The sequence below is a fragment of the Pristiophorus japonicus genome, chromosome 1 (genome assembly GCF_044704955.1).
Source record: "Pristiophorus japonicus isolate sPriJap1 chromosome 1, sPriJap1.hap1, whole genome shotgun sequence".
Classification (NCBI taxonomy): Eukaryota; Metazoa; Chordata; class Chondrichthyes; family Pristiophoridae; genus Pristiophorus; species Pristiophorus japonicus.
The window spans coordinates 32,093,272-32,105,526 of NC_091977.1; the positions used below are offsets into that span (position 1 = coordinate 32,093,272).

Genomic DNA, 12,255 nt, shown 5'->3' on the forward strand with positions numbered 1-12,255 from the left:
ATCCCGGCCCGAATCATTCCCTCCATGTGGTGCCGAGAAGCAGATCCTGAGGCTCCAACTCTCTCCCTCCCCAGCGGTCCTGGGCTCGAGAGCGGCTGGCACGTACTCGAGAGCGGTGGTCCTGGGCCCGAGAGCGGTGGCGGGGGGCCCAAGAGTGGTGGCGGGGGGCCGAGAGCGAGGCTGGGGGTGAAGAGATGGGGCGGGAAGGTGGAGAGAGAGACTGGGGGGACAGAGAGGCTAGGGTTGAAAAGACTGGGGGATGGAGAGAGACTGGGGAGAGAGAGAGAGACACGGGTGAGGATTGGGGTGGGGGGGGGGGGTGTGGGGTGAGAGAGACATGGGTGGGGGGAAGACAGATCATCTTCTTCCAACCCCCTAAGGGACATCGTTGGAGTGGTTGATAGCCAGAAGCTACGACACTGTCACAATTCACTTCATACCCAACAAACCTGTTAACAATCTGTACACAATGTCCCATCTATTTTGGGGTGGGGGTGCAGGGGGGAGGATGTACTTGCGCTGGGGTAAGGCACCGCGGCTGGGGAAAGGATGCACTTGGACTGGGGTAATGCACTTCGCTTGGGGGAGGCATACACTTGGACTGGGGTTAGGCACTTTGGCTGGGGGAGGCATACACTTAGAAACATAGAAACATAGAAAATAGGTGCAGGAGTAGGCCATTCGGCCCTTCTAGCCTGCACCGCCATTCAATGAGTTCATGGCTGAACATTCAACTTCAGTACCCCATTCCTGCTTTCTCGCCATACCCCTTGATCCCCCTAGCAGTAAGGACCTCATCTAACTCCTTTTTGAATATATTTAGTGAATTGGCCTCAACAACTTTCTGTGGTAGAGAATTCCACAGGTTCACCACTCTCTGGGTGAAGAAGTTCCTCCGCATCTCGGTCCTAAATGGCTTACCCCTTATCCTTAGACTGTGACCCCTGGTTCTGGACTTCCCCAACATTGGGAACATTCTTCCTGCATCTAACCTGTCTAACCCCGTCAGAATTTTATATGTTTCTATGAGGTCCCCTCTCATTCTTCTGAACTCCAGTGAATACAAGCCCAGTTGATCCAGTCTTTCTTGATAGGTCAGTCCCGCCATCCCGGGAATCAGTCTGGTGAACCTTCGCTGCACTCCCTCAATAGCAAGAATGTCCTTCCTCAGGTTAGGAGACCAAAACTGTACACAATACTCCAGGTGTGGCCTCACCAATGCCCTGTACAACTGTAGCAACACCTCCCTGCCCCTGTACTCAAATCCCCTTGCTATGAAGGCCAACATGCCATTTGCTTTCTTAACCGCCTGCTGCACCTGCATGCCAACCTTCAATGACTGATGTACCATGACACCCAGGTCTCTTTGCACCTCCCCTTTTCCTAATCTGTCACCATTCAGATAATAGTCTGTCTCTCTGTTTTTACCACCAAAGTGGATAACCTCACATTTATCCACATTATACTTCATCTGCCATGCATTTGCCCACTCATCTAACCTATCCAAGTCGCTCTGCAGCCTCACAGCATCCTCCTCGCAGCTCACACTGCCACCCAACTTAGTGTCATCCGCAAATTTGGAGATACTACATTTAATCCCCTCATCTAAATCATTAATGTACAGTGTAAACAGCTGGGGCCCCAGCACAGAACCTTGCGGTACCCCACTAGTCACTGCCTGCCATTCTGAAAAGTACCCATTTACTCCTACTCTTTGCTTCCTGTCTGACAACCAGTTCTCAATCCATGTCAGTACACTACCCCCAATCCCATGTGCTCTAACTTTGCACATCAATCTCTTGTGTGGGACCTTGTCGAACGCCTTCTGAAAGTCCAAATATACCACATCAACTGGTTCTCCCTTATCCACTCTACTGGAAACATCCTCAAAAAATTCCAGAAGATTTGTCAAGCATGATTTCCCTTTCACAAATCCATGCTGACTTGGACCTATCATGTCACCTCTTTCCAAATGCACTGCTATGACATCCTTAATAATTGATTCCATCATTTTACCCACTACCGATGTCAGGCTGACCGGTCTATAATTCCCTGTTTTCTCTCTCCCTCCTTTTTTAAAAAGTGGGGTTACATTGGCTACCCTCCACTCCATAGGAACTGATCCAGAGTCAATGGAATGTTGGAAAATGACTGTCAACGCATCCACTATTTCCAAGGCCACCTCCTTAAGTACTCTGGGATGCAGTCCATCAGGCCCTGGGGATTTATCGGCCTTCAATCCCATCAATTTCCCCAACACAATTTCCCGGCTAATAAGGATTTCCCTCAGTTCCTCCTCCTTACGAGACCCCCCGACCCCTTTTATAACCGGAAGGTTGTTCGTGTCCTCCTTCGTGAATACCGAACCAAAGTACTTGTTCAATTGGTCCGCCATTTCTTTGTTCCCCGTTATGACTTCCCCTGATTCTGACTGCAGGGGACCTACGTTTGTCTTTACTAACCTTTTTCTCTTTACACATACTTGGACTGGGGTAAGGCACCGTGGCTGGGGAAAGGATGCACTTGGACTGGGGTAAGGCACTTCGCCTGGGGAAGGCATACACTTGGACTGGGGTAAGGCACCTCGGCTGGGGGAGGCATACACTTGGACTGGGGTGAGGCACTTTTGATGGGGGAGGGATGGACTTGGACTGGGGTAGGGCATTTTGGCCGGGGGAGGCATGCACTTGCGCTGGGGTAAGGCACTTCAGCTGGGGGAGGCATACACTTGGACTGGAGTTAGGCACTTCGGCAGGGGGAGGGATGGACTTGGACTGGGATAAGACACTTCGGCTGGCCCTTACTGTCTTCTGGGGAACTCTCTGTCCTCTGTCGCTTCAGGAAGTCAAAGTGGATCAAGTTACAATTTGCAAAGTCAGTGAGACCTTGGGATGGGTGGTTCCAGTTACACATTCCAGTGAAATTTCAGGGTGTGGCTTATCCTCCAGGGGGACCAATTGTCGATAAAGGGTGGAGCTTGGCAGCCATTTTGCCAGTACAAATAAGCACGTTCATTTTTAAACATGTTTCTTTACTTTTATTATATATGTATACTTATGTATTTATATGTATTACACCTCTCTGGTGCGTTATTCTCTGGTGTGGAAACATCCATGGTTCAGCATTAGCTGGACCTGAGGGAAAGGCGGGTTTATTAAAAAAAGAAGTTCTGATTGGCTGGAGTGGCTGTCAGTCACTGAGTGTGTTCGGCGATTGGCTGGAGTGGCTGTCAGTCAGTGAGTGCGTTCGTTGATTGGCTGGAGCGGCTGTCAGTCAGTGAGTGTGTTCAGCGATTGGCTGGAGCGGCTGTCAGTCAGTGAGTGTGTTCGGCGATTAGCTGGAGTGGCTGTCAGTCAGTGAGTGTGTTCGGCGATTGGCTGGAGCGGCTGTCAGTCAGTGAGTGTGTTCAGCGATTGGCTGGAGCAGCTGTCAGTCAGTGAGTGTGTTCGGCGATTGGCTGGAGTGGCTGTCAGTCAGTGAGTGTGTTCGGCAATTGGCTGGAGCGGCTGTCAGTCAGTGAGTGTTCAGCGATTGGCTGGAGTGGCTGTCAGTCAGTGAGTGTGTTCGGCGATTGGCTGGAGCGGCTGTCAGTCAGTGAGTGTGTTCGGTGATTGGCTGGAGCGGCTGTCAGTCAGTGAGTGTGTTCGGCGATTAGCTGGAGCGGCTGTCAGTCAGTGAGTGTGTTCGGCGATTAGCTGGAGTGGCTGTCAGTCAGTGAGTGTGTTCGGCGATTAGCTGGAGCGGCTGTCAGTCAGTGAGTGTGTTCGGCGATTGGCTGGAGCGGCTGTCAGTCAGTGAGTGTGTTCGGTGATTGGCTGGAGCGACTGTCAGTCAGTGAGTGTGTTCGGTGATTGGCTGGAGCAGCTGTCAGTCAGTGAGTGTGTTCGGTGATTGGCTGGAGAGGCTGTCAGTCAGTGAGTGTGTTCGGTGATTGGCTGGAGCGGCTGTCAGTCAGTGAGTGTGTTCGGTGATTGGCTGGAGCGACTGTCAGTCAGTGAGTTGTGTTCGGTGATTGGCTGGAGCAGCTGTCAGTCAGTGAGTGTGTTCGGCGATTAGCTGGAGCAGCTGTCATTCAATGAGTGCATGCGCGGGTGCTGAGGGAGCTGTCCACAAGCTGCCAGCACGCGCACACATACACACATGCATGAGCTCGCGCACTATCGACAGGGACCAGTAAGCGTGACCTCCCATGGTTCGGAACATTCTGTGTTCCGGCACTGGTCAGGCTCTGAGGATGCCAGACCAGTGAGGTCTAACCTGTGTATATATTTAAACGTGTTCATTACCTTCCAGAGATATGATCGCCACTGGCTGTGAGGACAAGAATGTCCGGGTTTACTACTTAGCAACCAGTTCTGACCAGCCACTGAAGGTTTTCACAGGGCACACTGCCAAAGTGTTTCATGTCCGCTGGTCTCCACTGAGAGAAGGCATCCTCTGCAGTGGTTCTGATGACAGGTATCTTTTCTTCAACTCAGTAAAGTAGGTGGCGGCAAAAGCTTTTACTCCAATGAGTCATCACACGAAGCTACTTTGAGAAGTGATTACTGAAAATGAAAAGGAATCTCTTTCTCCATTTGTAAACATCATGTCTTTAAGGTCGACTTTTAACCATTCAAATATGGAAGCTATATTTTATTAATACAGTCCCCATTGCTTGTAGCGGGCCCATTGGTGTTAACGTGATTTGCCCGCTATACACGGTGGATGATAAAGGCCAAAAGTAGAACCTAACCAACATATTTTGCAAAAATATCAGGCTTGATGCAGATCACCTGAAGTCGGCACTTAGTAACTGCCTCTCGTAGCTGCTAGCATCTGAATCAGTACCAAGCAATACATGGGATTAACGAGGTGCGAAGAGCTAATTGAAACTGATAAAGATCTGGTTTCTAAACCGTGGGCGACAGAGCCAAGTGTAACTTCCAAACAGTGGATCTCCATGGCATTGCTTGGGGTGAGATTTGGGATAAAGTGCAAGTTATGCATGCAATTTAATGCATTGAAATGAAGAAAGACCAGAAGTGGCAAACAAATCTGGGGTCTGGAAAGGACTTTGCGGTAACAGGTATTGGAGTGTTAAAGGAGGTGAATTTCCACAGGGAGTCTCCCCACATTCTGCAGGAGAGCCAAGGAAACCCTGGAAAAAAATTGGTATAAACGGCGCTTCCCTCTGAAGTTACAGCATACACTCGGGAGTAGTCCCATGGAAATTCACCACCAAAGTGGTGGTTGATCGGGACATTTGGACCAATCGGATTTGGCTGACTATCCTAGAAACAGAAAAGAAAGACTTGCATTTATATAGTGCATTTCTAGACCTCAGGATGTCCCGAAGCGCTTTACAGCCAATGAAGTCTTTTTGAAGTGTAGTCATTGTTGTAATAGAAGATGAAGAGGAAGAAGAACACAAGAAGAAATAGGAGCAGGAGTAGGCCATTTGGTCCCTCGAGCCTGCTCCGCCATTCAATAAGATCATGGCTAATCTGATCATGGACTCAGTTCCACTTCCCTACCCGCTCCCCATAACCCTTTATTTCCTTATCGTTCAAAAATCTGTCTATCTCCGCCTTAAATATATTCAATGACCCAGCCCCCTCTGAGGCAGAGAATTCCACACATTTAAAACCCTCTGAGAGAAGAAATTCATCCTCATCTCTGATTTATATAGGCGGACCCTTATTCTGAGACTATGTCCCCTAGTTTTAGGTTCCCCTTTACGGGGAAATATCCTCTCTGTATTGTCGAGCCCCCTCATTATAGAAACATAGAAACATAGAAAATAGGTGCAGGAGCAGGCCATTCAGCCCTTCTAGCCTGCACCGCCATTCAATGAGTTCATGGCTGAACATGAAACTTCAGTACCCCCTTCCTGCTTTCTCGCCATAACCCTTGATCCCCGAGTAGTAAGGACTTCATCTAACTCCCTTTTGAATATATTTAGTGAATTGGCCTCAACTACTTTCTGTGGTAGAGAATTCCACAGGTTCACCACTCTCTGGGTGAAGAAGTTTCTCCTCATCTCGGTCCTAAATGGCTTACCCCTTATCCTCAGACTGTGACCCCTGGTTCTGGACTTCCCCAACATTGGGAACATTCTTCCTGCATCTAACCTGTCGAAACCCGTCAGAATTTTAAACGTTTCTATGAGGTCCCCTCTCATTCTTCTGAACGCCAGTGAATACAAGCCCAGTTGATTCAGTCTTTCTTGATAGGTCAGTCCCGCCATCCCGGGAATCAGTCTGGTGAATCTTCGCTGCACTCCCTCAATAGCAAGAATGTCCTTCCTCAAGTTAGGAGACCAAAACTGTACACAATACTCCAGGTGTGGCCTCACCAAGGCCCTGTACAACTGTAGCAACACCTCCCTGCCCCTGTATTCAAATCCCCTCGCTATGAAGGCCAACATGCCATTTGCTTTCTTAACCGCCTGCTGTACCTGCATGCTAACCTTCAATGACTGATGTACCATGACACCCAGGTCTCGTTGCACCTTCCCTTTTCCTAATCTGTCACCATTCAGATAATAGTCTGTCTCTCTGTTTTTACCACCAAAGTGGATAACCTCACATTTATCCACATTATACTTCATCTGCCATGCATTTGCCCACTCACCTAACCTATCCAAGTCACTCTGCAGCCTAATAGCATCCTCCTCGCAGCTCACACTGCCACCCAACTTAGTGTCATCCGCAAATTTGGAGATACTGCATTTAATCCCCTCGTCTAAATCATTAATGTACAATGTAAACAGCTGGGGCCCCAGCACAGAACCTTGCGGCACCCCACTAGTCACTGCCTGCCATTCTGAAAAGTCCCCATTTACTCCTACTCTTTGCTTCCTGTCTGACAACCAGTTCTCAATCCACGTCAGCACACTACCCCCAATCCCATGTGCTTTAACATTGCACATTAATCTCTTGTGTGGGACCTTGTCGAAAGCCTTCTGAAAGTCCAAATATACCACATCTACTGATTCTCCTTTGTCCACTTTACTGGAAACATCCTCAAAAAATTCCAGAAGATTTGTCAAGCATGATTTCCCTTTCACAAATCCATGCTGACTTGGACCTATCATGTCACCATTTTCCAGATGCACTGCTATGACATCCTTAATAATTGATTCCATCATTTTACCCACTACTGAGGTCAGGGTGACCGGTCTATAATTTCCTGTTTTCTCTCTCCCTCCTTTTTTAAAAAGTGGGGTTACATTGGCTACCCTCCATTCCATAGGAACTGATCCAGAGTCAATGGAATGTTGGAAAATGACTGTCAATGCATCCGCTATTTCCAAGGCCACCTCCTTAAGTACTCTGGGATGCAGTCCATCAGGCCCTGGGGATTTATCGGCCTTCAATCCCATCAATTTCCCCAACACAATTTCCCGACTAATAAAGATTTCCCTCAGTTCCTCCTCCTTACTAGACCCTCTGACCCCTTTTATATCCTGAAGGTTGTTTGTATCCTCCTTAGTGAATACCGAACCAAAGTACTTGTTCAATTGGTCTGCCATTTCTTTGTTCCCCGTTATGACTTCCCTTGATTCTGACTGCAGGGGACCTACGTTTGTCTTTACTAACCTTTTTCTCTTTACATACCTATAGAAACTTTTGCAATCCACCTTAATGTTCCCTGCAAGCTTCTTCTCGTACTCCATTTTCCCTGCCCTAATCAAACCCTTTGTCCTCCTCTGCTGAGTTCTAAATTTCTCCCAGTCCCCAGGTTCGCTGCTATTTCTGGCCAATTTGTATGCCACTTCCTTGGCTTTAATACTATCCCTGATTTCCCTAGATAGCCACGGTTGAGTCACCTTCCCTTTTTTATTTTTACGCCAGACAGGAATGTACAATTGTTGTAATTCATCCATGCGGTCTCTAAATGTCTGCCATTGCCCATCCACAGTCAACCCCCTAAGTATCATAAGTTTCAATAAGATCACCTCTCATTCTTCTGAACTCCAATGTGTATAGGCCCAACCTACTCAACTTTTCCTCATAAATCAACCCCCACATCTCCGGAATCAATCTAGTGAACCTTCTCTGAACAGCCTACAATGCAAGTATATCCTTCCTTAAATACGGAGACTAAAACTGCACACAGTACTCCAGGTATGGCCTCACCAATACCTTCTACAGACTTCTCTGCTTTTATATTCTATCCCCTTAAATAAAGACCAACATTCCATTTGCCTTCCTGATTACTTGCTGTACCTGCATACTAACTTTTTGTGTTTCATGCACAAGGACCCCCAGGTCCTTCTGTACTGCAACACTTTTCTCCATTTAAAATATTATTTGCTTTTCTAATTTTTCTGCCAAAGTGGATAACCTCACATTTTCCTACATTATACTCCATCTGCCAAATTTTTTCCCACTCACTTAGCCTGTCTATATCCCTTTGCAGACTTTTTGTGTCCTCCTCACATTTTGCTTTCCCACCCATCTTTGTATCACCAGCAAACTTGGCTTCATTACACTCGGGCCCGTCATCCAAGTCATGAATATAGATTGTAAATAGTTGAGGCCCCAGCACCGATCCCTGCGGCACTTCACTAGTCACTGTTTGCCAACCGGAAAATGATCCGTTTATCCCGACTCTCTGTTTTCTGTTAGTTAGCCAATCCTAATGTAGGAAACTCGGCAGTCAATTTACGCACAGCAAGTTGCCACAAACAGCAATGTGATAATGACCAGATAATCTGCTTTAGTGATGTTGATTGAGGGATAAATATTGGCCATGGCAGCAGGGATATCTCCTCTGCTCTTCTTTGAAATAGTGCCATGTGATCTTTTCCGTCCACCTGAGAAAAAGTAGACGGGGCCTCGGTTTAACATCTCATCTGAAAGACGGCATGTCCAACAGGGCAGCACTCAGCACAGCATTAGGACTTTGAACACAAAAGAAGAAATTCTTGACCCCAATTACATACACAAATGAATAAAACAAATCTGGTCCTGCCCCAGTCTTTAAGAACATTTTATCAATTAATTGGTTGTATCATTTCTATCAGCAATAGAATTGTGCAACTGCATAGACAAACTGGTTGTGAAGCAAAAAAACAAAAAAATGCTGGAACGACACAACAGGCCCACCTGCATCTCTAAAGAGCAAAGATAAGATTCTTGTTTCAGTCAAAGACCCATCGTAAGAACCACAGTGACCTGAAAACATTAACGTATCTTTTTATGCCTTTTTAAATGCTGGCAGACATGCTGTATATTTTCAAACTGTTTAGTTTTTATTTCAGATTTCCAGCATTTGCATTTTTTTTCTTTTTAGTTAGTTTTCAAGCAAATTGCTTTTTGAAATGAATCTGATGATAAGAGGGTTACATCTGAGTTTCTGGGATTATTTTGAGGTTAGTAGTTGTAAACTTTCTGTATTTTCTCCACAGCACTGTGAGGATATGGGACTATACACAAGACGCCTGTATAAATATTCTCAGTGGACACAAAGCCCCAGTACGAGGTCTGATGTGGAACACAGAAGTTCCCTACCTCCTGATATCGGGCAGCTGGGACTACACGATTCGTGTCTGGGACACCAGGGATGGAACTTGTCTGGACACCGTGTACGATCATGGTGCAGATGTTTATGGTATGGCGTGTCTTGTTTTTACTAGGCCAGCTCAAAATATGCCATGAGAGATGAGAATGGAAATGTATGTGTGAGACGGTAGTGTTATTAATCTCATCAAGCATATAATTACAGCCTACTGTCATGCAATTCCATTATATGATATTCCCAAGCCAAGTGATAATGGCAAAATGGACATGTATACAAATAAATTATATGAATTAGCTTTCCTGGTTAGAAGTTCTGTTTGCCAAGAGGACAGAGAAAGAAAGATTTAGATTTATATAGCGCCTTTAACAACCACCGGACGTCTCAAAGTGTTTTACAGCCAGTGAAATACTTTTGGAGTGTAGTCACTGTTATAATGTAGGAAATGCGGCCCCTGGTCGTCTTTGGAATAAAAACATAAGAACATAAGAAATAGGAACAGGAGCAGGCCATACGGCCCCTCGAGCCTGCTCCATCATTCAATAAGATCATGGCTGATCTGATCATGGACTCAGCTCCACTTCCCCGCACGCTTCCCATAACGCCTTATCCCTTATCGTTTAAGAAACTTTCTATTTCTGTCTTAAATTTATTCAATGTCCCAGCTTCTGAGGCAGCGAATTCCACAGATTTACAATCCTCTGAGAGAAGAAATTTCTCCTCATCTCAGTTTTAAATGGGCGGCCCCTTATTCTAAGATCATGCCCTCTCGTTCTAGTCTCCCCCATCAGTAGAAACATCCTCTCTGCATCCACCTTGTCAAGCCCCCTCATAATCTTATACGTTTCGATAAGATCACCTCTCATTCTTCTGAAGTCCAATGAGTCGAGGCCCAATCTACTCGACCTTTCCTCATAAGTCAACCCCATCATCTCCGGAATCAACCTAGTGAACCTTCTCTGAACTGCCTCCAAAGCAAGTATATCCTTTCGTAAATATAGAAACCAAAACTGCACGCAGTATTCCAGGTGTATAACTGTAGCAAAACTTCCTTGCTTTTATACTCCATTCTCCTTTGCAATAAAGGCCAAGATACCATTGGCCTTCCTGATCACTTGCTGTACCTGCATACTATCCTTTTGTGTTTCATGCACCAGGACCCCCAGGTCCCGCTGTACTGCATCACTTTGCAATCTTTCTCCATTTAAATAATAACTTCATCTTTGATTTTTTTCTGCCGAAGTGCATGACCTCACGCTTTCCAACATTATACTCCATCTGCCAAATTTTTGCCCACTCACTTAACCTGTCTGTGGCCTTTTGCAGATTTTTTGTGTCCTCTTCACACATTGCTTTTCTTCCCATCTTTGTATCGTCAGCAAACTTGGCTACGTTACACTCAGTCCCTTCCTCCAATTCGTTAATATAGATTGTAAATAGTTGGGGTCCCAGCATTGATCCCTGTGGCACCCCACTAGTTACTGGTTGCCAATCAGAGAATGAACCATTTTTTTATTCTTCATTCCGGGATGTGGGCATCGCTGGCAAGGCCAGCATTTATTGCCCATCCCTAATTGCTCTTGAAAAGGGGGTGGTGAGCCACCTTCTTGAACCGCTGCAGTCTGTGTGGTGAAGGTGCTCCCACAGTGCTGTTAGGGAGGGAGTTCCAGGATTTTGACCCAACAACCATGAAGGAGCAGCAATATATTTCCAAGTCAAGATGGTGTGTGACTTGGAGGGGAACGTGGAGGTGATGGTGTTCCCATGCGCCTGCTGCCCTTCTAGGTTCATTATTGCCGTACTATGTTAACTTTTTTATTTTAAATTCAATAGAATCATAGATTAGTGCAGCACAGAAGGAGGCCATTCAGCCCATCAAATTCAGCGTATTTGATAACCGATTAGTTTTCAGAATTTAATACTCGAACCTTGCCTTTTTGAATTTGTGCTGTAAATAACAGAAACTTAATTCCATCACCCAGGTTTGACCTGTCATCCCAACAGGCCCTTCACCATGGCATCATGTTCAAGAGACTCCACGGTGAGGCTTTGGTCGTTGACACCTCTCATTTCTCCTCTCCAAATAAACATTCTGGCTGACCAACAGTGGGAAGAAATAATTGGGAATACAGGTAAGTGTGGCACCTAAATACTTCCCCATTTATTACATTGACCTTCCTACTCTTTTTTTGAACCTTGAGGGTGTCCTCCTGGGTGGTCTTGTCCCTTTAATTTACTTTCTCGAGAAAATAAACAAATACAAATGGTTTCGATGTGATCTCTTGTTCCGATAATGTGTGTTTTCTCAGAGCATCATCAAATCAGCAAATTGAGATTCAATTAAACCCAATTGGGATTTGATAGGCATTCTATTTGGGATTCAGTTGCTCGTTGTTAGTATATTCAAGACAGAGGGCGATAAACTTTTGGGAACTAAGGGAATCAAGGGATATAGGGATAGTGCAGGAAGGTGGAGTTGAGGTCGAAGATCAGCCAAATGGCCTAACCCAGCTCCTAATTCTTATGCTCAAAAACAAATGATTTGAATCCTTTCATAGAAACATAGAAATTTACAGCGTAGAAGGAGGCCATTTCGGCCCATCGTGTCTGTGCTGGCCGACAAAGAGCCACACGGCCCTTGGTCAGCAGCTCTAAAGGTTACATATAAACCTATGAACAATGACAGAAAGGCAAAGAGCACCCAGCCCAACCAGTCTGCCCCGCACAACTTCAAAACCCCTCATACTG

The 12,255-nt window shown here is 46.1% G+C and overlaps 1 protein-coding gene across 3 annotated transcripts in view; it reads left to right on the plus strand.

The window, feature by feature from the left end:
• Positions 1-12,255, plus strand: part of wdr17 (WD repeat domain 17) — a 330,335-nt gene that overhangs the window by 248,197 nt on the left and 69,883 nt on the right. For all 3 annotated transcript variants that reach the window (XM_070878342.1, XM_070878333.1, XM_070878351.1), the window contains 3 exons: positions 4,294-4,458; positions 9,398-9,600; positions 11,490-11,639. In XM_070878342.1, the coding sequence (XP_070734443.1) occupies positions 4,294-4,458; positions 9,398-9,600; positions 11,490-11,639 (518 nt within the window). The remainder of the gene's footprint in view (positions 1-4,293; positions 4,459-9,397; positions 9,601-11,489; positions 11,640-12,255) is intronic.